The following is a 25,015-nucleotide window of genomic DNA, read 5'->3' as shown; positions in this document are numbered from 1 at the left end:
AGTAAACCACAGCATGATGGATAACAGGAAATGGATGACAAATATCAACAGATGTAACTCGAAAGAAAACAACAACTAAAACAAGCAAACAAACAAAAAAACCTGCATGAGTTTTTAGCAAAGTCTGGGCACAAAACATGCAAAGAAAACAACAAAATGGAAGCAATAAATAAAGTAAAAGTCCTGGGAATGTTAACAAAACTCCACTGAGAGTGACACCAAAGCAAACAACCAAGTCACTGCAATCTTTTAAACAGAATTTAAAGATGATACAGATCCACCTATAACAAAAGGCTAGGACAACATTCTTAACCTGACCGAGCTAGCCAACAGATTACAGTAAGAACACTTGAAATGGTTCACGAGGACAGCTGCACATCATTCCCTTGTAGTAAACCTCCGTTAAGGCAATCGGAAAACAGGAAGAGAATTTAGCACTGGAATCACACATAGCTTTTATGTGGGGAAAAAAAAAAACAAAAAAAAAAAAACAAAAAAACAAAAAACATGGACTGTGAGGGTCATGGACGCCTCAAAGCAGATTCGTATGTAATTCAAATGTATTGAGATTTAACCCTGCGGAAACTTTGCGTTCCTGTTTGGTGGTGATGTCTTGATAACATCAGTCACTTGCAAATACTTTTCTGGATGTTTCCAGTTAGTGGGATGTTTCAAATCAGTATGCAGAAGTGGCAGTGAGGCTTCAGACTGCTTTAAATGCTCCATTTCAGACATTTTTTCTACTCTTTGTCCGATATCATGTCCAAAAAAAAATAGCCACAGCTCTGGCCCTGCTTGACCTTCTGTCCGTATGAGATCACTAAGGAGAAGATGTACACTGTGTACAAGATTTACAAGTCTAAAGAGCCAGTCAACAGTTGAAATGAGAAACACTTTAGCCAATCATGTTGTTGCACTGACACATGCACACAGTAGAGGTTAGTAACAGCTTCCTTTGCTATGCTGTAGGCGTGAGTAGTAGCAGAGTCGCGGCTCTCTCCCCAGTCTCAAAGCGGTTTTTAAATAAGCCCCCAGATCCGATTCAAGATGGCTGCTGAATTGAGAGATTTGCTTATTGAAGGCCTTTGTTAACAGCTGCTTCTAAAATACATACAGCTAAGAACACAGATTAGAAGGTGTCCTGCTTTCAAAATAACCATCAACTTACTCCTGCTGTTCAGGGAGAAGGAGCTAAAGCCGCTGTTAAAGGAAGCTCCAGAAAACAGTCGCTGCTGTTCTTACTCTCACAGAAGAAAAATCTGGAAGCAAGACGGCACCAGAAACCTACCAAACAGATCCCACTGAGATGATCTTGCTTAATAATAATAATTTAATAATAACACAAGCACAAAGAGCCTAATGTTGAGTTAAACACAGAAGGCCATGAGAAAGAAAAATATCCAGTTTCAGATTCAGCCAACTTTGCAAGGATGATGAACTTTAGGAGTGTGAAAAAACAGGAAGGCCTTCTTAAATCATCTAAATTCTCCTCCAGTGTTCATATTTAGACACAAGACTAAAATTACCATTAACCATTAAGCTCAAGAAACAAAGAGAAAGAACACAATGGATTCTTTAAGAAGTCACTTCTCACTCTGAGCATGCTCTCAGTTATTACACCAACCACACCAACATTCAGACTAAATGGTTAAGCTTTATTTACAGCAGCTGGTTCGTGGAGTGGATGATGTCAAATAAAACCTTATTCCAACATATTTAAATGCGTCAGAGTACAAAGAGCTGAGCTGCGGCCACCTTGATCATCGTATTTCTGTTACCACTCACTACAGTACATGTGGGTGTCCCAGCCTGTTCTTAGTGGTTGGAACGGAAGTGACAGCACAGGCGCAGATGGGAAAAACAAACGTAACAAACGTAATATACAGGTCAAACATAGCAGAGTCCTGGCTTATTTTACCTGGGTGCTGTTAGCCTTGTATACAGTGTATGGCTTGGATATGCTGCTTTATGCACATACAAACCACCAACAACCCTGTGCCCTGGCACCCTTCTGCAGGAGCTCTTATAGCTCTTCATAATCGCCATCATCTCTTTTGATTGATGCTGCCCCACCGCCCAGAAAGTCCTCCAGCTCATCCACTTCGGTTTTCTTGGTCCTGGATTTTTTTTTCTTTTTCTCCTTCTCATCGGGCACTGCAGCTTCATCCTTTTCCCTTTTCTTGTGTTTGTGTTTCTTCTTGCTCTTTTCATCCTCCTGTAAGTGACGGCACACAGTTTACTGTAGGACTCGCCGGCAGAACCTCAGAGGCTGTTCACGACATAAAAAGCTGAACTTTTCTATTTCTGTTCACGTTCATAGCAAAACAACAGAATCCTTTTAATAAAGGAAAAAAAAAACTCTGCGGTTTGCAGACTTGCAGTTAAAGACTTAAATCAAGTTTGAAGTCTGAAGCGTCTGACCCCTCACTGGTGAGTGTGTTAGATAAGAATGTCCACTCATTATGTCTTTGAATTTTCATTCAAATCTTTACAAATAATCATTTAACATTTTACATACACCTTTGTAGCAGCAATGTCTCCAAACTATCCTCTTGCTCACCGACCGTCACCACAGCTCAGTACCAGGCATTCAATTTCTAATACCGGTAGATACTATACACTCGATGGTCAATGAGAAAAACTGTTTTATTTCTCTTCTTTAGACACAAAGTCCTTACAGTATGTAATATCAACAAAAAGTTTACCTCTTTGCTCTTCTTCTTCTTTTTCTTCTTTTCCTTGGAGGAGTGCTTGCTTTCTTTCTCTGAAAGAGGAGCACATGCATACAGCACTCTCACAAGTGGTGAACATCTGATGGAGTCATTTTAAATACGTTTTATGTTAAAGTTCAGTTTCTTAACAAAACCAGCAGAACAGACCATTTCAAAAAAGGACAATTGTTTTAACCACTTAATAACATGAAACAATTACATCCTTGCTTCTAAATTGAGATAAAATTGACGTTACTGTAATCAGCCCTAAAAATCTTAGAATATGGTGTCTAGACCAATACTCTGGATGGCATTACCCTGGTCTCAGTTAACACTGAGTAATGGAGTTGTTTTTGACCAAGATATTTCCTTCAATATACATATTAAATAAATACGTGAGGCTGTCTTACTTTGTAAAATTAAAAAACCTGCTGTCTCAGAGTGACTCTGAAAAACTAGTTCATGCATTTATTACTTCTAGGCTGGATTATTGTAATTATTCATTATCAGGATGTCCTAAAAACTCCCTGAAAATCCTTCGGTTGATCCAAAATGCTGAAGCAAGAGTACTGACAGGAACTAGAAAGAGCATATTTCTCCCATACTGGCTTCTTTTGATTGGCTCCCTTAAATCCAGAATGAAATTTTAAAATCCTTCTCATCACGTACAACGTTTCGCATAATTAGGCCACCCCATCAGAGCACTTTGCTCTCAGACAGCTGGGTTAGTTGTTGTTCCTAGAGTATTTAAAAGTAGAATTGGGAGGCAGAGCCCTCGGTTTTCAGGCCCCTCTTCTATGAAACCAGCTTCCAGTTTGGATTTGAGAGACAGACACTATCTCTACTTTTAAGATTAAACTTAAAACTTTCCTTTTTGCTAAAGCATGTACCCTGAATCCTCCTTTAGTTATACTGCAATAGGTGTAGGCTGCTGGGGGATTCCCATGATGCATTAAGTATTTCTTCTTCAGTTACCTTTCTCCCTCAGTATGTGCTTACACACCTCTCTGCATTTAACAATTAGTTAATATTAAACTCTGGGTCTCTTCCATGATGCATCTTTTGTCTGACTGTTGGGGTTTTCTCTCTGTTATTGTGGGGTCTTTACATAACAATATCAAGCACCTTGAAGTCACTGTGCAATATCAATTGAATCTAAAGGGTTCTGTTGACCTAATCTGCCTGCTCATCAGCTAATCAAATGTGGAGTTACATCGACAAGTATTTAAGGACTTGCCTTCCTGATCCTCGCTGCTTTCCTTGGCTGCAGGAGGCTCTTCTTGGATCCCGAGACCAAACAGGTCAGTGTCGTCCTTGGGTTTGAAGGTGATCACAGTGGGTTTTAGGGGTTCTGGCACCTTGGCTAACTGCATGTCATCATCAGAGAGGTCAGACAGAAGCTCATCCCTGACTGGAAATGTATCCTGCATTCAAAAGGGATGCAAATGTATATTCATTAAAGAAGCAGAACAGAAAAGTTTTAATTGACTTTTCATCTATTTAATTTCTGTTGCAGATTTTGCTTTCCAGATCTGTGACCTGAACTGGCCTCATAGTGGAAGTATCTTTGTTTACCTTTGCAATTTTAGGTGTGTCTGATGCTTCAGAGTCAAAGTCAGGGTCATCCATCACAAACGAGAGCATTTGCTGAGCCACAGGAGCCTCAGGGTCTGTGTCAGAGTCCTCCACTTTGGGCGTGCTTCCCTTCTTCTTGCCTTGGTGTCGGGCTGGCTGCTCTACTGCGGGAGTTAAAGTGAGGGAGATGGGTGGTGTGGTTTGGCCCTGGGGATCCGGAGCTTTAGATGTCACCTTTGGTTTTGTGATTATAGGCCTGATTCAAGGAACACGTAAAAAAACAAAACAAAAAACATATCAGATCACAATGGGGGAAAGGGGGGGGGAGATAGGCTGCATATCTACACTGATATGTACTGGGTCATGCGTTAGGGATGCCACATCGTTTACACATCAACCTACAGTGACACCTCAAAACTCAAAGTGAAGAAGTGATGCAGCAGGATAATCCATTTTGTCAAAATTTCATTGCAAAAATGGTACTCAGTGGTTTGTATGGCTGTATGTTTGTATGTGCTTGTATGTATGTGTGACAACGTCGGTGCATGCTCCTAATGAGATGACAGCTGATGTCTCAGGACCCACTGCACCAGTGTAGGGTCTGACAGTGGGCCCGGGAATTTCAACGTGATACCTAGCGTCACTCAGGGTGCTGCTGGCTAGCCCTATAGCGGTCTGTGTGTCCCTCCATTGATATGTCCCTCTCTGACACTACCAAACCAGTCAAGTTTAACGATGTTACAGACAGAATAACGTTCTCCATGGCTTCTTCAGACTGTTTCACATCTGTCACATGTGCTCAGGGTGAACCTGCTCTTGTCTCTGAAAAGCACAGGGTGCTAGTGGTGCCAATTCTGGTATTCTATGGCAAATGCCAATCGAGCTACATGGTGTTGGGCAGTGAACACAGGACCCTACTAAAGGATGTTGAGCCCTCAGGCCACCCTCATGAAGTCTGTTTCTGATGATTTGTTCAGAGACACTGACATCAGTGGCCTGCTGGAGGTCATTTTGTAGCTCTGGCAGAGCTCACCCTGTTCCTTCTGGGACAAAAGAGCAAATACTAGACCTGCCGATGGGTGAAGGACCTTTTGTGACTCTGTCCAGCTCTCACAGAGTAACTGCCTGTCTCCTGTATTCTCCGCTATGTTCCTGAAACTATGCTGGGAGGCACAGCAAACCTTATTGCAAGTGTGCGTATTGATGTGCCATTCCGCAGGAGTTGGACTACCAGTGCAACCTATGCGGGGTCCTGATATAACCTCATGCTACCAGTAGTGACACTGGCCCTAATTAAATGCATACAACTAGAGAAAAACAGTCAGAAAAGATCAGGAGGCAGAAAATACCAGTGGCCTCCACCTGTAAAACTATTCCTGCTTTGTTGTCGCATTGTTGCCCTTCTAGGTCACCTCTTGTTAAGTGAACTGATTAACAACCTCCTGTGCTACTTAACTGATAAGATCAATATCCCCGAGGTTTCACTGACTTAATGCTAAACTCAGATTAAAAAGTGTTTCTTTAATTTTTTGAGCAGTATATCACTTGTGTCACTAATGAAATTTCTTGACTTACGCTTTGAGCTCAGGTTTACTTTCCAGGTCTTGATCCTGTGAGATTACAAGCGCTGTTGGTATTCCCTCCTCCTCGTCACTGCTCAGAGTGATATCTTTAATGGGGGGGAGGGCCTTAGAGTTGGAAAGGCTTGGCTCAGTATCATCAGGGTCAAGCTCATCCTGGAAACTGGACACCATGGGGTTTCCTCTATCCTCACCATCACTGGGTTGAAGCAAGAACACGAAAAGTTGGTTCAAAGAGGCTTGAAGAGGTGACCGAAAGCAGACACTTAGTGACTAACAATGTAGTAAAACATTTAAAAATTTAATTCAACCTCTTCTAAATGTTGAATAAAGAAGGTAAAATGTAAAACATTGACAAAGAGTATTTTCTAAAAGTAAAAACAGGCCAAGTCAGAAGTATTTGTGAAAATTTTCACCTGTCACTGTCCACAGTGGGAGCTGCTGCAGGTCGGGGCACCTTGGTCTTGGAGGGCAGGCTGTCCTCCAAGAAACTCTTGTCCAGTCTCTCATCTGGCACAAAATCATCCACACTCTGCACCTTAGCAGGACACACTGGTACAGGAGGCTCCTCTGAGGAAAACATTGAGAAAATTTTTGACTGAGAGCAAAATGACTCAGAACAAAAATCTACGCTTTAAAGTTCAAAAGCTCCAAAGCAGAAACACTGTGTGTTTGCTTTTAGCTAATTATACAGAAACTGCAGGGAAAGACTGAAATCACATGACATTCCAACACCAGCCAGTCTTTTGATCCTTTTAAATGCTCCGCATTTCTCAACTCCCAAGTCTCAAACCTTGTGACTACTTACTATGGACCTGGCAGTTTCAGTTACGGTCAACAAATATATTCTAAAGCTGGTCTGGATACTCTCAGTGCCCGGAGGACAAAGAAAACTCAAAGTGAACTCTTTATTCAGTAACTGATATAACAATCTCCATTGAATGTGTTCATTAGCTTACTACATTCTAGTTTATCAAGATTTGACGGATGTGACTGAACAGCTTTCTTAACCCTTAGATGATTCTTTAAAATCCTCACTCTTCTCGTCTTTGACTCTTTCTAAAGACAAAACAGTGGAGCTTCTCAAAAAGTGCTGTAAAAATATTATATAGTAATATTTGTTCCACTTTAAATGACTCAGTCAACTACTTTGGTCTGAACTTTTAATATCCAATATTAATAATATTTAATGGATTTTAATGATTTGAAGGCCAGTATGTTTATATAGCTCCACTGATTTTTATCAAAAAAACAAAAACAAAAAAAAAAAACCCCAAAGAAGAACAACAATTTCCATGAAATACATTTCAAGGAATATTTGATTATTTTCAATAGGCCCTAAAATGAGACTGATTGGCAGAAACATTGGTGTTCATTATTATTATTTTTTTTTTGCAGTGTCATAGTCACCTCTCTTTGCAACAAAAACAAGAAACTGTCACACTCAATGCCCTAAGGACAAAAAAGTGGCAGCTTTGCAAAAACTCCTGCAAAAATATTATAAAGTAATATTTTTTTCCACTTTAAATGATGGAATCTTTCAAAAATACTTCATCCTGAAATATAAATATTAATCACGTTTTTTTATTTTAACCCCTCAAGAAGAGGGACTCCAGCTGAGGTGGAGCAGAAGCTGTAAATGGACAGACTGATCTTTGCATGCAAGCTTCCCACGTTGTGCTGCCAGCTGTTCTCTTCCTGTCCATGGAAAAGTCACTCCGCCCTTACATTTGCTGATGAGAGGGGCTTGCAGCAGTACCCTGCAGATTTAAACTGATTAATTTTTTTGACCTGTAAACAGCATCCAAAAATGAGCATCTCTATATACGCCTGCAGTTCCTCTGTGTCTACATAAGCCACTGAGTGATTCATATGCAGGTTTGTCATGGCCACAATTTGCTTCAACCAGCAGCAGTGCATGGTCATGTCATGGTGTGTATGTCCTGGGATCAAACCTCTGGTTGCTACTCATGATTTACTGTTATTGAATTCATTTATAATTGAGAGTGTTGGTCCACTTAACCTGAGTGCAAAATTGCAGTGTTGGACTGTAATGCTACGTGGACGAATGTGCTAATGGCTGTGAATAGACAGAAATATTGTCACAGATGGCTGGTGTAGAGACTACATGGAGCACTCTGCTGTGCGAGTGCTGTGTAGGACTGACCTGGTGCTGAGGCAGAAGCCTCGGTGGCTGGGGATGAGCCAAACCATCGGGAGATGAAGCTGCGTTTCTGTGGGCCCGACGCTCCTGCAGCTGGTGACTGAAGGTGTTCGGGTGACTGGGCCAATGATTTTACCTCAGCAGCAGGTGAAGCTGCCCCGCCAGCTGCTGCTGCTGTGGGAGGCGGAGGAGAGGTTGTGGACACAGATGGTGACTGTGGGAGTGGCTGGGAAGGGATTGGTGGCTGTGGAGTGCTGGGACTGGAGCTGCCGGTGGAGGCCCCACTGGGAGGGACAATGGGGGACTGAGAGCCTGATGAGGGACTCTGACCGTTGGCTGGACCAGGGGAACCATAGCCCTTACTGCGAGACTCCAAGTTCTCCAGGAAACTGCAGATATCACAACAGGACTTTTAAGAGACTTTGAATAACATCTGAGGCCATCAATACAGTTTAGAAACTAGAGTAAGGAAAACCCAGTAGAAGGAAATGTACACAGATGTGTAGTTCATTTTACAAATCTGTTAAATTCAACTGCTAGAAGATGGAGGTAGTAGTGTGCACCCAGCTCACTAGTTTAAGCCCAGCAGTGGACATGAGAGCACCTAATGCATAAAAAGTGAGGACACATATTTTACATAGAGTGGGGGAGAATTTTGGGAAATAAAGCTTTTGATCTAGTCCCTCTAGTGGCTCAGTAACAGCAGTGCACAGGCTGTCAGAGAGAATAAAGATGAGCATACATCTCATAGTTCTGATCTTCAGTCTCCTGCTGGACACAGAGCTCCTCCAGTGTCGCATCCATGTCCAACTGGTTGGTCTCCAGCTGCCTCAGGAGGGTCTCCCTCTGCACACAAACACATGGCATGATTACCTGGGCACGTGCTGAGATGAAATAGGTGTGCTTTGTCTTCCATTACAATAAATAAATCATAATAAAAAATTATAGCGTTTGAAAACCTGATATTATAAATAAAAATAAATCAAATATTCAGCACATAAAACAAAACAATAACCTGCAGCTGTAGGAACGGGATGTTGAAAAACTTGTGCAGATATTTCAAGCCAAAGCCATTCTTCATAGAGGACTCGGCATAGTGGATGTAAGATGATCCCATAGGTCTGTAAAAGGAAAGCATTAGTAGTAAACTCAAGTTTCTGAATATATACCCTATATTTACATGCCTCATTGATGTCCAAGTGTTATTTAATAAAAAAAACAAACAAACAAAAAAAAAAAAAAAAACGGAAAGAGGTGTAGCTGCATTTACCACCTCAAGGGCACAAAAACATCAGACACATCATCAGCTTGTTAAGTTGTTAAACTGACAGTGGATAACACCTTCCCTTTGACACTAGACAGCTTTCAGTGGTAAAATATCCATTTGTATTATACTGGTTAGTTACCAACCAGCCAAATAAATATAAGTCACGTTCCCCAGGGTAGCTGTGGCTACAACCGTAGCTTGCCTCCACCAGTGTTTGTGAATGCGAGAGTGAATGAATAGTGGCATTGTAAAGCGCTTTGGGTGCCTTGAAAAGCGCTATATAAATCCAATCCATCATCATCATCACTTTTGAACACTATTATGCGAGTTATCTTCTATCCACGGTCTACTGTTCAGCGTAGTTTCTACCGCTGTTTTCACTGCAGAGTCTATATAAAAATTGTAGGTAACAATCTTCAAGTCCCTCATTGGTTAGTGATATTCTGTTTTAACGCTACAAGTTTAGCGTTTTTGTTGTGACCATCTCAGCTTTTTGAAACTAATGCCACATTGATGTGCTCAATGGATAACAAACTGTAAATGAAAACATTTTGTATTATGAGCACATACAGTTTTATCCTCCCTTTTGACTTTGGCGAACCATCATTTACAAAACAATCATATTGTATTTATTAAGAATAAAATCTAGGAAGGAAAGTTTCCTGAAGTCAAAGATCAAGGGAGCTGAAAATTGTTTTTCCAGAGACTTTTATAGAATCAGACATCTTTTCTGTTAGAGAGAATTCAGGTTTAAGGCACTTCCACACTGGCAGGTAGCAGGAGTTTCGGTTTAAAATCCCCGGGAAGTACCATGTTTTCACAGATTATTTTACTTGCAGCATGTTTTGTGCAAATATGTTTTAAATGTGCAAGATGCTAAGCTGTACCTTACGTCTCTGATTGGAGTGGTGGCACTCATAGGGATCATTTTGTGGGGAAGAAGAGTCGGATGACCCACAAAATTACCATTTTTACACAACTGTGCATTGAGCCTGAAGCAGACAGCCCACTAGAGAAAGTTGATGGCCACTGTTGTGATACCTGTTATCTACTACTGGGGTTTTAAGTTTTGCAGAGCCAGTCCCTCTGGTGAGGTGTAAGCTCAAATCTGGGTAAGAAAACAAAATTAACCAAAAAAAAAAAGCTTCTTCCTGTTTTGGTTGTGTCACTGAGCCCTCAGTTCCCTGGATGTCTGGTTTGTGGCTGCAGACACAGACACAGTGAAAGAACACTAATCTAGTTGTTGATTATGTAATTTTTTTTAAAGTTAAAACCAAAAATTAAAGTCCTTAGAGAATTATATTGTTCCCGGTTCTGTTTTCTTCCAACACTTCCTGTTTATTCCTGGTACTGTTTCCTGTATTTTTGCTATCTGTGACTGAACACAGTGATATATGGTGCAGTATTCTGAGTCCCTATAAGCAGGTCCTGCAACTTGGCACCATCCTGGTAATTTGCTCATGCAGTTGTTGTGGAAAAACAAAACAGTCCCTGTATAAATACAGAGGTACACGGACAAACGTTGGTGAACTTTTGGCTTAAAAATAAGATTTTAAAACTTTTTTACTTCTATGTGTGTGCAAGGTTTGATGACATTATGGCTTTATTAAAAGCTCAGAGTGTAGACACAAAAAAGGTCTGTGTAGCTTATCCCAGAGTATTGAGCAAATGCGATGCTCATTGAAATGTTCAAATTTGAAAACATTTTCCACAGCTATATCAGGTAACAAGATTTACTTTTTACAGAGAAAACTACTTTTATTATTATCACACTTTTTATTTCAACTGTATACATTCAATTATTATCTATATCTACCTGTTCAATCCAGCAATTAGGTCCCTTATATCATCAGGGAGGATGACACGATGCTCGCCCATGTCCCTGTAGTTTCCCAACACACACACCGGCACATGGGTGGGTACTTTGGGCAGCTCCCTCAGGATGTAATTAAAAGTCCTGCAATTGATAGGATCACAACATTTATCTGGGAGTATCAATATTCACTGGAAACTGACTATTCTTCAAATATCGCTTCCCCAACTCTGCTTACAAATGACGGTACACAGTTTTCTAAAATACTTGTGCTTTCCTGTTTTTATGACTGGTAACCCTGAAGTTCAGTATTTGGCTTTAAAATGTAGAGAATTAAGCAGGGACACAAAACAGTAATGTATAAATGTTTTAAAACATAGACACATTTTTTGATTTTTGTGTAATTTAATGACAGCCAGAAAATAATGACCTACCCACAGAGGTGTCTGTGAAAATTATACACCTGCAAGGGCATATTTTCTGTTCAATTTTATTTATACAGTGGCAAACCACAACAACAGTTGCCTCAAGGCGCTTAGTAGTGTAAGGTACACCCTGCAATAATACATAAAGAGAAAAACCCATCAATCAAATGATCCCCTATGAGCAAGCACTTTGGTGACAGTGGGAAGGAAAAACTCCCTCTTAACAGGAAGAAACCTCCGGCAGAACCAGACTCAGGGAGGAGCGGCCATCTGCTGCAACCGCTTGGGGAGTCACACCATGACAGGAACACTAATATGGATCCTAGACAGCTAGCTAGTCTTGCCCAACCAAGACTGGCTTTACAGTCAGAAAGTTAGTCTGAGCCTAAGCCTCTTCCAGAGGACCCTTTGTCCCCAACGGCCACCTTCACCTAAAACAGTTTACTTATTTCCTTTACATCTGAATTTGAATTATATTTGAAATGTGAGTAAATCCCCTTGTTAAAGATGATTAAATGCATGATGAAAAACAGTATTTAATAATGGAGATTAGACTACAGCATTAACCAAAGTAAACGTGATTATAATTTTTGCTACACTTAAGCATACCTATCATTTACTGTGCTTAGTCACTGTAGCACCTAGAACAACAGTGAGGCTCACTCATGTGTTTTTAATTGTGGCTGAATAACAAAAGAGCTCTACAGCACAGAGACATAAGATACACCAGATCCTACTTTACATGAAACCCCACTGAAAAACCTACAGTTATATCATTTGCCATGCTAATATATACATAAAAAAAAAATTCTCCCTTGGGATGCCCAAAATAGCAATAGTGGAATGTATTTTAAGGATTGTGCATCTAGAGCTGAACACAATCCAGCAGTGGAAGCTTCATAGCCACAGACAGACACAATGAAACTTTATCTGCTCATGCATATTAAAGAAATAGACTTGCCTGATGAGACAACAACACACACAAAGCTCTCTTACCACTGCTTGGTGATGTCAAACATCATGATCACTCCATTGCAGTTCTTGTACACATCCAGGAATTCTGCATCCAGGGCCACCTCATCTGACTATAACACAAACAAATTAATATTTAAGAACAATTGGAGGAAAATATTCTGCTGAGATCATATGCTTCTTTTCCTTTTTTCCCCCTTTACAATTTCCTCCTTATAAGACATCTTTCTCTGATTAAAATCTGCAACCCACATACTAGAAGTGAGCCTTTCTTCCAAAACACATGACAGCCATGTGATAGTCACCTCTTGGGGCTCATTCTCCAGTTTCAAATTGTCACCGCGCCTTTTTCCTTTGCCTGAAAGAACAATTGGTCACAAATGGTAATATCAGACAAGCTGACACACAGTGAAATCCTGATCTACAGTTTGGTTTTTGCTTTAAGTTAGTATAAAGGTATAGAGCAAGCAGAGCAGCAGCACAACTGCTTTTCTAACAGAAAAGCATCTCGCAGCCTACTTTGATCACACAGTGCCCTTTAAATACACGCTGCAGATGCTCACGCTCCAACTGGGTGCAGCAGTAGCAAAAAACAAAAAACAAATAAACAAAACAATAAAAAGGAAAGAAAACCCTCAAACAAAACAGCCAAACTCTGAGACATAGCTAGGCAGCAACCCTGAGCCATACTCTGACAATATTGACATTCAGATAAGAGTGGGGATAGGCAGGGCAAACCCACAGCACACAAGAGTTTAGTATCTACATACTGTAGCAGCGCTCACCTACACCTTCAGGAAGAGGATATTTTTGGCCTGAGATGAGTGTAAGAGAGGTGCCCCAAAAAAAAGACAACATCAACACTGAGGACAGAACAGACAAGCAACAAGCATCTCTATTGGATGTGTTGATATAATGCAAGAGGTCAGCCTCAGAGGAAATTTGACTGGCATGTGTGTCAACACTCACCTTTGTCCACCACGTCCCACACCTCTACCTTCACCACATCATCAGTAGCTGAGGCAAGCACAGAGGACACATTCATTATTCATGTTCTGAGACTACAGAGAGAAGAGTTCAAATCTATTGACTGTTAAATGACTAATGTGGATCTACTCGCGCTAAGTAGTGTAGTGTTTTCTCACTAGTATGGAAGCACTGACACAAATACAGGACGTCTCCTCTAACAATCAGTTAGCTCAAACTACAGCTAAATTTTTTCTTTTTACCTTGATATGGTGCCACTGGAATAAATTATGAGGCACAAACAGCAGATGTCAAACCAAAACAGAAACATAACTAAAGCAGTGGTGACAAGCAGGGCTGGGTGACATGAACCAAAAGAATCCTCTCAGTATTTAAAAGCTCCTTTTGGCTGATTCACTAATATGTATGCATGTATGCATGTATGTATATTTAACAAAAACAACATGTGATGTGTCACAGACACTTTTATTAAAGCAGACATCTAATTTTATTGGTCCTAATTAAAGGTAGTTGGGCTGTCAGTCAGGACAGGAAGTGAATTGCAAAGGAAGTGAATTGCAGTTAGTTCCATATTAAGTCAGTTTTGTGTAGTTCAGTGTACTTGAAGAGGGTGGAAGTAATGTAAATTTCATCATCAGACAGTAAGCACGAGGCTTTGTGCAGATGTTCACGTGCACACCAGTTTTTTTGTGAACATGCACTCATTTACAGAACTGTACTATAGAGTAGCAACTATCCAACCTTCAAGCAGGCTTCGACCAAACTAGGAAAAAAGTCTGTGTGTACATGAACAACACAGTCTACTTCACCTAAAGGTGCAGTGGCAGAATAAGTGTATAAGTTGGTAACGCAACATTGGACTACATTGATATAAATTAAATGGCTAATTCTAAAACACTGTAATGATATATATATATATATATATATATATATATATATATATATATATGCATAGCAGCTGGATAGCGTAGTGGTTAGACTACACGCCTGTGGAACAGAGGATCGCAAGTTCGATTCCTGCCTGGGGCGTCTGTATCCAGTAAGGGTCCTAAGGCTAGACCCCCTATGCTAAGCAAGCCTACCGCAGACATGAGCGAGACAGATAAATATGAAGGCATGCCGGCTCGGACGTCGCCCGGATCAACAAGGTCCGCGTCAGGTGTTGAGGAACCAGGGCACCCTGACGAAAAGTGGGCTACTGGAACAAGAAGGCATCGGTGGGCAAGAGACGAAAACAGGGCGTTGTTGGAATGCTACTATGCAAGTAACCCCGGCGGAAGGGGCTACATGAATAGGATGACGGACCTATGGATTCTTCGATACCCAACATCCACAATGACGGCGAAACAACTAGTAGCTCAGTGTTCCAACATTCGAAAAAAGGGACTGCTCTCACAGCTAGAGATTGACGAGGTACAACACAAATGCTACGGCAAGGAGGAGTCAGGACGCCAGGTCAGGGGGGAGATATCATCACCCCCACCCGAGATTGGGTACATAGCCCCAAGTGCGATAGGAGAGTTGAGTGCGAGAGGAACTGACCTGAAAAATAGGATCATGGCCAAGCTTGAAACCTGGATCCCCCGTAGCCGGTTACCAAGATTACGTGAAGTTCCCTCAGAAGGTCTGCTAGATGATGTTAATGCAGCACTACGGACAATACCTACAACCACGATTACCGACACTAACAAGCTGATCTACAATACGGCAACAGTGATCAGTGAGATGCTTGGCTACAAGTTGAACAGCGACAAGGGGCAGTACCCTCCATGGAGAAGGAGGCTAGAGGGCAAGATCAAAGTAGCACGGAGGGAGGTTAGCCAACTAACGGAGTTGCAGAAAGGTGCGACAAATAAGGTGCCTAAGAAATACAGCAAGCTGTCCATACCTGAGGCCTTGGAAACTGCCAAGCAAAGACTCACAGCCTTGGCCAGCCGCTTGAGGAGGTACACCAGAGAGATAGAAGGCAGGAGAATAAACCAGCTGTTCTCCACAGAACCAGCAAAGGTGTACTCTCAGTGGCAAGGGAACAATAAGAGAACAGCACCACCAAGGCTGGAGACGGAGCAATACTGGAAGAGCATATGGGAGAAGGATGCAACCCATAACGGCAATGCTCAGTGGCTAGAGGATCTGAGGGCTGACCACAGCGACCTCCCTGAACAGGGTCCAGTAACCATCACAGTGGCAGATATCCAAGAAAGGGTCTCCAGTATGAAGAGTTGGACAGCACCAGGGCCCGACATGGTTCACGCCTACTGGCTGAAGAAGCTGACTGCACTCCACGAGCGTCTGGCAGCACAAATGAACCAGCTGCTAGTTAACGAGAGACACCCGGAATGGCTAACCGAAGGCCGGACGGTCCTGATCCCCAAGGACCCCAAGAAGGGACCGGTCCCCTCCAACTACCGACCAATAACCTGCCTCAGTACTACATGGAAGCTCCTGTCAGGCATCATATCGGCTAAGATGAACAGGCACATGGGTCAATACATGAGCGGGACACAGAAAGGAATTGGCAAGAATACCAGAGGCGCAAAACACCAGCTACTGGTAGACAGAACAATCAGCCGAGACTGCAAGACCAGACTGACCAACCTGTGCACTGCCTGGATTGATTACAAGAAGGCCTATGACTCAATGCCCCACAGCTGGATACTGGAATGCCTAGAATTGTACAAGATCAATGGGACCCTAAGAGCCTTCATCAGGAACTCAATGGGGATGTGGCGTACAACACTAGAGGCCAACTCCAAGCCCATAGCACAAGTCACCATCAAGTGCGGGATCTACCAAGGAGATGCTCTGTCCCCACTGCTGTTCTGCATAGGCCTGAACCCCCTCAGTGAGATCATTAACAAGACTGGCTACGGATACCGACTACAGAATGGAGCAGTTGTCAGCCACCTCCTGTACATGGATGACATCAAGCTGTATGCCAAGAGTGAACGAGACATCGATTCACTGATCCACACTACCAGGCTATACAGCAATGACATTGGAATGTCGTTCGGACTGGAGAAGTGTAGTCGGATGGTAACAAAGAGAGGGAAGGTAGTCAGAACTGAGGGGATTGAACTACCAGAAGGCAACATTGCAGACATAGAGGACAGTTACAAGTACTTGGGGATCCCACAGGCGAATGGGAACCATGAAGAGGCCGCTAGAAAGGCTGCAACCACCAAGTACCTGCAGAGGGTCAGGCAAGTCCTGAGGAGTCAGCTGAATGGTAAGAACAAGATCCGGGCCATCAACACGTACGCCCTGCCCGTGATCAGGTACCCTGCTGGGGTAATAGGCTGGCCAAAGGAGGAGATAGAAGCCACTGACATAAAGACAAGAAAGCTCCTTACCATGCACGGAGGGTTTCACCCCAAATCCAGCACCCTGAGGCTGTACGCTAAGCGGAAGGAAGGGGGCCGGGGACTGGTGAGTGTCAGCACCACAGTCCAGGATGAGACAACGAACATCCAAGAATACATTAGGAAGATGGCCCCAACTGACCGAGTGCTCAGTGAATACCTCAGGCAGCAGAAACCCAAGAAAGAGGAGGGAGACGAGGAACCATCATGGAAGGACAGGCCCCTGCACGGTATGTACCACCGGCAGATAGAGGAGGTGGCTGATATCCAGAAATCCTACCAGTGGCTGGACAAAGCTGGACTGAAAGACAGCACAGAGGCACTAATCATGGCAGCACAAGAACAAGCTCTGAGCACAAGATCCATAGAGGCTGGGGTCTATCACACCAGGCAAGACCCCAGGTGCAGGCTGTGTAAAGATGCCCCAGAGACAATCCAGCACATAACAGCAGGGTGCAAGATGCTAGCAGGCAAGGCATACATGGAACGCCATAACCAAGTGGCCGGCATAGTGTACAGGAACATCTGTGCCGAGTATAACCTGGAAGTCCCGAGGTCAAAATGGGAGATGCCCCCAAGGGTGGTGGAGAATGACCGAGCTAAGATCCTGTGGGACTTCCAGATACAGACGGACAAAATGGTGGTGGCTAACCAACCAGACATAGTGGTGGTAGACAAACAGAAGAAGACGGCCGTAGTGATCGATGTAGCGGTTCCGAATGACAGCAATATCAGGAAGAAGGAACACGAGAAGCTGGAGAAATACCAAGGGCTCAGAGAAGAGCTCGAGAGGATGTGGAGGGTGAAGGTAACAGTGGTCCCCGTGGTAATCGGAGCACTAGGTGCGGTGACTCCCAAGCTAGGCGAGTGGCTCCAGCAGATCCCAGGAACAACATCGGAGATCTCTGTCCAGAAGAGCGCAGTCCTGGGAACAGCTAAGATACTGCGCAGGACCCTCAAGCTCCCAGGCCTCTGGTAGAGGACCCGAGCTTGAAGGATAAACCGCCCGCAGGGGCGTGCTGGGTGTTTTATATATATTTTAAATGTATATATCACCCAGCCCTGGTGAGATGATCACATGTGGTCACAGCTATCTTGGCTTACTTTTGTAATTCCAATGGATGCTTGTAGCTTGGATCTCCTGAGTGGGTATATACTCCTCCACAAACTTCTTGCCCTGCAGTCGATGCCATAAAGTACTCTTTCCAGTGTTCCTGTCTCCACGAATCACTATTTTCACTGGAGTAGGAGACATGATGGAGATGCCATAAAACTGAACAAACTAAGACAGAACATGTATTTAGCTGGCTGGATTACTTACTGTTATACTGGACCCCTTTGGCAAAGCGTCTCTGCAAGCTCTGGTTCATGGACTGCAGACCAGCAGGAATGTTCTTCTCCTTGAGCTGGCCAGGCTCAGAGCCCACCAGCTTCTTCAGCGCTGAGAACATCTTGACTGAGCTTCACCAGCTTCACTCTGCAGTAGAGAGGAACTCTGGCTGATGACTCCTTAATGACAACACAAGTAAAAGTGTAGCAGCGTATCTTCACGAGCAAGGAAGTTAAGGATCTATGCTGAGATGCAAATATGATGCCAAATCACTTCGTACCAACTTCAGTGGTTTACTGAATTTAGCGGTGCCTCTTTTAAAGTTGACCAGATGTTTTTCTTTGCCTGTCACAAGTAGAATTTACTACCATGTTGTTTTGAGCATCATCTAAGGGAAAAAAAAACAAAGAAAAACACAGAGACAGAGGTTGGGGATTAAAGACTCTTGTTTAGATGAAATTCTTCTGTTAACATGTAGGTGTGATGAAAAGGACAGGCTTGATATTTTTTGCAAAAAATGAAAATTATATCAAACTATGCTCAAGTGTTAGAACATGAGAAAAACCACAAATCCACTAGTTCCAGCTTCTTGTGCGAGTTTGTCACTCTTATGTGGAAATAAAATAAATGAATGCGAATTGTAAGTTATTCAACTTAAAAAAAATTAAGATATGCTTTATTTATTCAAAAAGTTGGAAAAACTGCTGTGTACAGCTGGAAACTAATTCTCAGTAAAATAAACACAATATAACAAGAAAACAACAACAGCACAGCTAGTATGAACGCCATTAGACCACGACAGTCAAAAGACAGTTTATGTGGAAGTGCATTAAAGGTACAGTATGGAAAATCTCACTGACATGACATCAGCAGATTGTATTCAACTAAAATATGTTTTCTTACCTGCCCCAATTCAAATTTGTCCTACATGGGCCACTGTAGTTGGGACTAGAGCAGGGTGATATGACCAAAAATATTTATCACGATATACATTTGAAAATAGACAAAATACTTTACAGCTCCACAACTTTATTCGTGCAAAAAAAAAAAAAAAAATCAATGCATTTTCACTTAAACAAGCAGCTGTTTTTTTTTAATCTGCATTAAAGTTACATAAAAATTTAACAGTGCAAATGCAAATTCCTTGCTGACTGTTTAACCAAAAGGCATTTCCAGTGGAAATTGGCCGACATATCCTCAGCATAACCATGTATAATATCCACAAAACTTAAAAAGAGGTTATACACATAATACAGTAATATTATGTTGAAGCACAGTACGTAGCACTCCGCGAGGCTCCTACCTACGATAGCCGTAATGCTCCAACAATCCATCAAGCGGTGCGGGTTCCTAGCTTAGCAAAGTCGTACTAAAACATTTGACAGATTTTCCAGTGCCGTGTACGACATAAAATCGTTTCGAGGTCAGTAAACACAACCAGAATTCATACATAAGGCACACGGGATTATAAGGGGCACTGTTGATTTTCAGAAAAATCAAAGGATTGATTTTAAGTGTGCCGTATTTTCCAAAAAACACGGTAATAACGACGGCCCGCTAGCATGCTCTACCAAAAATAATGCTTTGTTGTGTATCTGACGGACGAAAGCTAAACCAGTGCCACACCACTGAAGTTGTAGCATATTTACAAACCAATTCTGGTTCATCCGTTTCATTTAACAATCAGCTTTTGCCCTTCTCATTCTCTGTCGCCGCCATGCTTTTTCCGCCATGTGCGTATGAAAACAAAAGCACTGCACATGCGTGTTTTACCCATATTCTATCGCGATATTTCATTTTCTTATCGTTGCCCGACATTATACCGGTATTACCGTGAACGGTATGATATGACCCAGCCCTAGCTGAGACAGATATGTTTTAGTCAGCCGAGAAAGTAAAAGGAGACCGACACAAGTCTATGAGTAAGTAAGCTGCTTAGCCAGAATTAGTGAAACTTTCTTTGAAGCAGATCTAACAGTGTTGGCCTTGAACACTTATCGAACAACCTCTCATACGATGTGAGAATGTAATCAAACTTTTTATCAGAAGAAAGAGTAATTTTTCCGTCATTCAAGCCTGGGATAAAGTTGGCTTATAACCAGCTTTGTGTTAGAGAAATTAAAAGAGCTAAATGCAACCTATATAAATAAAATGTACTTAAAAGACATAATTAAACATTAATAAATGTATATTTGTGGATGCAATACTCTTTTTTTTTTTTCCTGCTAAATAACCTCAACAAATGACTGACTGACTACTTTTAAGGCTGCTTTCCAGAGCAAGAAGTCTGGAGTTTGACTCCTCCATCTGTTGTGGGGGTTCTCTCCGGGTACTCCGGCTTCCTTCCACAGTCCAAACGCATGCAGTTAGATGAGTAAGGTTCACTGGCAATGCTAAATTGCCCATAGTTGTCAATGTGAGTGCAAATGATTGTCTGTCTCAATGTGTTAGCCCTGCGACAGACTGGCAACCTGTCCCAGGAGTACCCTGCCTCTCACCCTATGGTAACGGGGATAGGCTCCAGCATCCGTGCAACCCTGATAAGGATAAGTAAGTAAGTAAGTAAGTAAACTTTATTTATTAAGTGCTTTTCACAGACAGGCAATCACAAAGCGCTGTACACAAATATTAAAATATTAAAATAAACAATAAAATCAATAGACATTATATACAATGTAAAAGATCAAATGTAAATAATGTAAAAATATATATATATATATATAAAATATGTAGATCAACAAAAGGCTTGTTTGAACAGAAGAGTTTTTAACTGTTTTTTAAAAGAATCCACAGAGTCAAGCAAACGTAATTGTAGTGGTAAACTGTTCCACAGCCTTGGTGCAACAGACTGAAAGGCTCTGTCCCCTTTTGGGGACCGGAAGAGAATGGATGAATGATGTTATCTATCATTATCTACATTTATACTGCCCAATAAATTAAAAAACAAAGAAACAGGAGGAAAAACCTTTTACCACGTTTTGACAACTTCACTGTTGCGCACACGCTTGGAACACCACAAACACAACAATCGGATGATCCAAGCATTGTTAGCTAGAGAGTTAACGAGATAAAAGTAGTTCTAAAACAACTGTCCGTCCATAGAAACTTCTAAATATAGTTTTAGATTGCACTTTCACTTTGATCCATCCCTCTCCTGCCAGTTTCAAAACGCCAGGAAGACAATCACAAAGATACTCATCTGGGGTGATGTCATAGTAGCTTAGTTTATTAAAGCACAGCTTCAATTACAGCTGAAGATGACGGGGTAGAAAGTAGAGCTGGGCGATAGAACGATAACGATATGTATCGCGATATAACTTTTACTCGATAGAGAAATTAAGCTATCGCGATAGACTTCGCCGCTCTTGTCCTCAAAAAAAAAAAAAAAAGGTCAGCCAATCCAAATTAAGTAGCGCAGAGCCGAACCAATCACAGCCGCAGCGTCACGTCGCGTGACTTGTTACGTACAGCACAAGTGCCAAGCCGTGTGTTTGTTTGGGAAGCAGCCAGCGGGTAATGGAGCCAGCGCGTAATGGAGGAAATGAGTGTGCCGACTAGAAAAATCAACCGAGCGTGACCGAAGAGAAAACAGATAATGGTTCCAATGCCGGAGAGATTGTCGAACGGAAGAGCCATAGAAGTTCCGTAGTGTGAAGGTATTTCGGCTATTTCAAGTCTGACAAAAAACAGAGTAGCGTGCACTGTAAATTGTGCCGAAAGCAAGTCTGGAAATACAATAAACTGGTGCATGCGTCACACTGTGCGCCACGTTATTGTTTCGGTGAAATGAATTTCTACAATACTGTTACTATTAATTCTACTCTCTGCAGTGTTTAAATGCTTACATATACACACAGTTACTGTCCCTCCACACATACGACTCGGTTCTGCTTCTATGCCGCAGCTTTGTTTACTTTTTCCCACCGAGGCTTCTAGACTTCTGATTGGCCAACATTTCTGCACGGTTAGGAATCTAGCTCCACCTGCTGCTTTGGCATGTTCATAGCAGCGTTTTCCTTCATTTCTGCCTTTATGTGTGGACGGGATTATTTTTTAAAACGAAAACGGAAAATCTCCGTTTTCAAAAATACCCGTGTACCCGTGGACGTAGCCTCAGTCTCTGACTGGAAGCGCTAATTCGTCATTCGGCTTTTGTCAGACTAAAGTAACTGTTAAAAGTGTTTGAAAAGCTAAGCTATACAACAAGGAGAGATTGAGAATTTCCTTTTAGTTCTCAGTTTATTTGATATTGACAAAAGTTAGTCAGTTTTGTCTGTTCTTCTGTAAAACAAACTAAGATTTATTTTTAGAATTAATATTTTGTTTCTAAGTGGAATTGACAATTTAGTCTGTTTTGTTTGTTCTATTTTGAAACTTAAACGCTTTAGTGGCTGCCTTTTGTGTAGTTTGCAATATTTGCCTTTATTTATCTGAAAAAGTCTCATGTTCCTTAAGTACATCTACCCTGTTGAACTTATTATGGGAAATAAATATTTAAATAAAAACAAGCTGCTGATTATTTCACATTTTACTTGTGAGCAACGGCACATTTAAATCTTACAAATAGGGGTGGGTTTTTATAATCGATTCATCGATTAAAATCGATTCTGGCTTGGATAACGTAAAATCGATTCATTAAAATCCTGAATCGATTTTTTAATATAAATTTATTTTGTCCGAAATGCCAGAATCTCTGGTGACATCTTACAAAATTTCAAGAACCACCAAACAGTAAATGAGAGCAGGTACAGGGATTCTGCACATAGACTTAAACACACAGCGCGACCCGCGGATCAGAATCAGTTAGATGTCGCCTTTCTCACAGTCGGGGCTGAAAGCTGACAGCTCGCTGATCCGGGTCCGCGCTTTGTGTTCACGCCCTTTATGCGCTGATTCTAAAGCTGTTAGTTTGATCTCTCTCCAAACAATATTGACCGAACCAGCAGCAAAAGAAGATCCAAACGCTTCACATAAACATCGTCATGAATTCACTCTGTTTTGCTTCCATTGCGATGCGCAGCTCTCTCTCTCTCCCTCCCCCCCCCCCCTCGAACAGTTTCGCTTTCTTCATTATTCGCTTGCTTGTTACACAAGTCTACTGTTGTTTACAGCGCTGTCGGCCGCTGTTTTTTTCCCTTTTACATTCTTCCGAAAAGAAAACCTCATTTCTGCTGTTCAATACTGAACAAATTTAAACTTTTTAATATTATTCAAAATGCAAAATGCTTAGCCGTGTGTCTAATAAAACCGCTGTAACGTCAGAGGTAATGTTGATTAATTAATGGTTTTCTTTCGTTTTTGATGTACTGCAGAATATTTTTATAAAATCCCAGGCCAGGAAAACCTTCATGTTTTTCTGTGTTTTATCTTCAGCTACTTTGACACAAAGGCATCTGCTGTGATGCTCACACCTTGGATAAAGTCTTGCGAGTGTCAGCTTCCTTTTTATAGATACAAAAATATGTAAATGTTCTGATCTGAATTATACTTCTGACTGTCAAAATTTCCCAGATTTAAATCGAATCGAATCGAATTAAATCGAATCGTGGATCGAATCGATTCGGGACCTTGTGAATCGGAATTGAATCGATTCTAGAAATCAGTGACGATACCCAGCCCTACTTACAAATATAGTTATTTGGCTTATATCGTGATAGATATCGTTATCGCCTGAAATGAAAAAAACATATCGTGATATGAAAAAATCTCATATCGCCCAGCTCTAGTAGAAAGCATAAGGATTTTGCACTTGACTAAATATTCATTACTGTCAATCATCCCTGCCACAGAGACAGGACTGGTCAGAACTTAACAGTAAATCACAATCTATACTTTACCCCACATTAGAAGGTTAAGCTCACTCACTCTCTCTCTCCCTCTCTCTCTCTCTCACACACAGTCCAAATTTTACTGTTAAATCATTTGATAAACGGCTGGCTTTGACGGGTCGGGGGAGGTAATCTCGACTATGTTACCAAAATGGTAATGGGAGAACATGAGAGGCACAAGCTGAAGCAAGACATAATGACGACGTTGTCAGATGATTCTTCGCAGTAGGTTTAATGACAATGAATTAGAAACTGTCTCTAAAACAATATTTGACCAGCTGAAAAACAGAAAGCTTCAGAACACGTCTCCGTGTCCTGATGGGAGCTGTCACAGTGTCCCTACAAGAAATACATTATTCGCTATCAAGATCAGCTTTGTCTTCAGTTGACATTATTAGTACAAGCTCCGTGTCTGTTTGTATTAAAAAGTTAATAAAAAAAAAGTATTAACTAGCTCAAATCCAAAGAGCCGAGCAATTATCTACCAATGGCTGCGAATTAATTCTGTTTTCAGGTTGAATTTCCCTTTCACCGTTATCCTGCTAGCATTAGCTGACTGTGCTGCTCGCTCAGCTAGAACAGTGAGCTTTGCTTAATATATCAAGCAATGTGTTTAAGCATTCTTAAATCAGAAAATTCGAAAGAGTATGTAAAGGTCAATTCGGATTTCAAAAAGAGATGAGGCAGCCCGGCTTGTTACCTAACGTTACACCAGCTAAAGGGTAACGTTATCCTTTGGCTTCTCTTTAGCTAGCAATCCAGGCAATATTAGCTTAGCTTTGCCACTTCTGCGCTCAGTGACACTACACGGCAGCACGTCAGGATGAGTTTTTCAGGTTAACGTCAGCTGCAAATACTCACGGGTATATATTAAGATAGGAGCGTGCAGTCCCAGCATCTTTTCCTCAAAACATCTGTCAGACCTCCATCCCGACAGAGATATAGCAGCGACATTCCTTTGCAAAGAAAACAGCTACCGCCGACCAATCATCAAGTAGCAC

The 25,015-nt window shown here is 41.7% G+C and overlaps 1 protein-coding gene across 4 annotated transcripts; it reads right to left on the bottom strand.

Moving 5' to 3' along the window:
• Window positions 1–1,634: 1,634 nt before the first annotated feature.
• Window positions 1,635–25,015, bottom strand: rabl6b (RAB, member RAS oncogene family-like 6b). 4 transcript variants are annotated; one of them, XM_080893486.1, is made up of 18 exons: window positions 24,876–25,015; window positions 18,467–18,574; window positions 18,178–18,365; window positions 17,961–18,095; window positions 13,477–13,524; window positions 13,293–13,322; window positions 12,813–12,865; window positions 12,532–12,620; window positions 11,114–11,254; window positions 9,046–9,151; window positions 8,773–8,876; window positions 8,034–8,419; window positions 6,283–6,436; window positions 5,862–6,065; window positions 4,287–4,542; window positions 3,949–4,135; window positions 2,706–2,764; window positions 1,635–2,215 (listed from the first exon to the last, which is right to left on the bottom strand). In XM_080893486.1, exons 3-18 carry the CDS (start codon window positions 18,305–18,307, stop codon window positions 2,024–2,026), a joined length of 2,274 nt encoding a protein of 757 aa, XP_080749612.1. In that variant the 5' UTR covers window positions 18,308–18,365; window positions 18,467–18,574; window positions 24,876–25,015; the 3' UTR covers window positions 1,635–2,023. The 4 variants fall into 4 exon arrangements, with proteins under 4 accessions (XP_080749612.1, XP_080749613.1, XP_080749615.1 ...); XM_080893487.1 differs by having other exon boundaries at window positions 18,178–18,333; XM_080893489.1 differs by lacking the exon at window positions 13,293–13,322.

The sequence above is a fragment of the Rhamphochromis sp. 'chilingali' genome (assembly GCF_963969265.1).
Source record: "Rhamphochromis sp. 'chilingali' genome assembly, chromosome: 10".
Lineage (NCBI taxonomy): Eukaryota > Metazoa > Chordata > Actinopteri > Cichliformes > Cichlidae > Rhamphochromis > Rhamphochromis sp. 'chilingali'.
The sequence above is the reverse complement of the archived record's forward strand: the minus strand, read 5'-3'. Positions and strand labels throughout refer to the sequence as shown.

Coding starts and splice junctions, on each gene's coding strand:
- rabl6b (XM_080893486.1), bottom strand. CDS start 18,307: ATGTTCTCAGCGCTGAAGAAGCTGGTGGGCTCTGAGCCTGGCCAGCTC. Junction 9,152..11,113: donor CTAATTGCTGGATTGAACAG/GTAGATATAGAT, acceptor TTCCTTTTACAG/ACCTATGGGATCATCTTACA. Junction 4,136..4,286: donor ACACACCTAAAATTGCAAAG/GTAAACAAAGAT, acceptor TTTTGAATGCAG/GATACATTTCCAGTCAGGGA.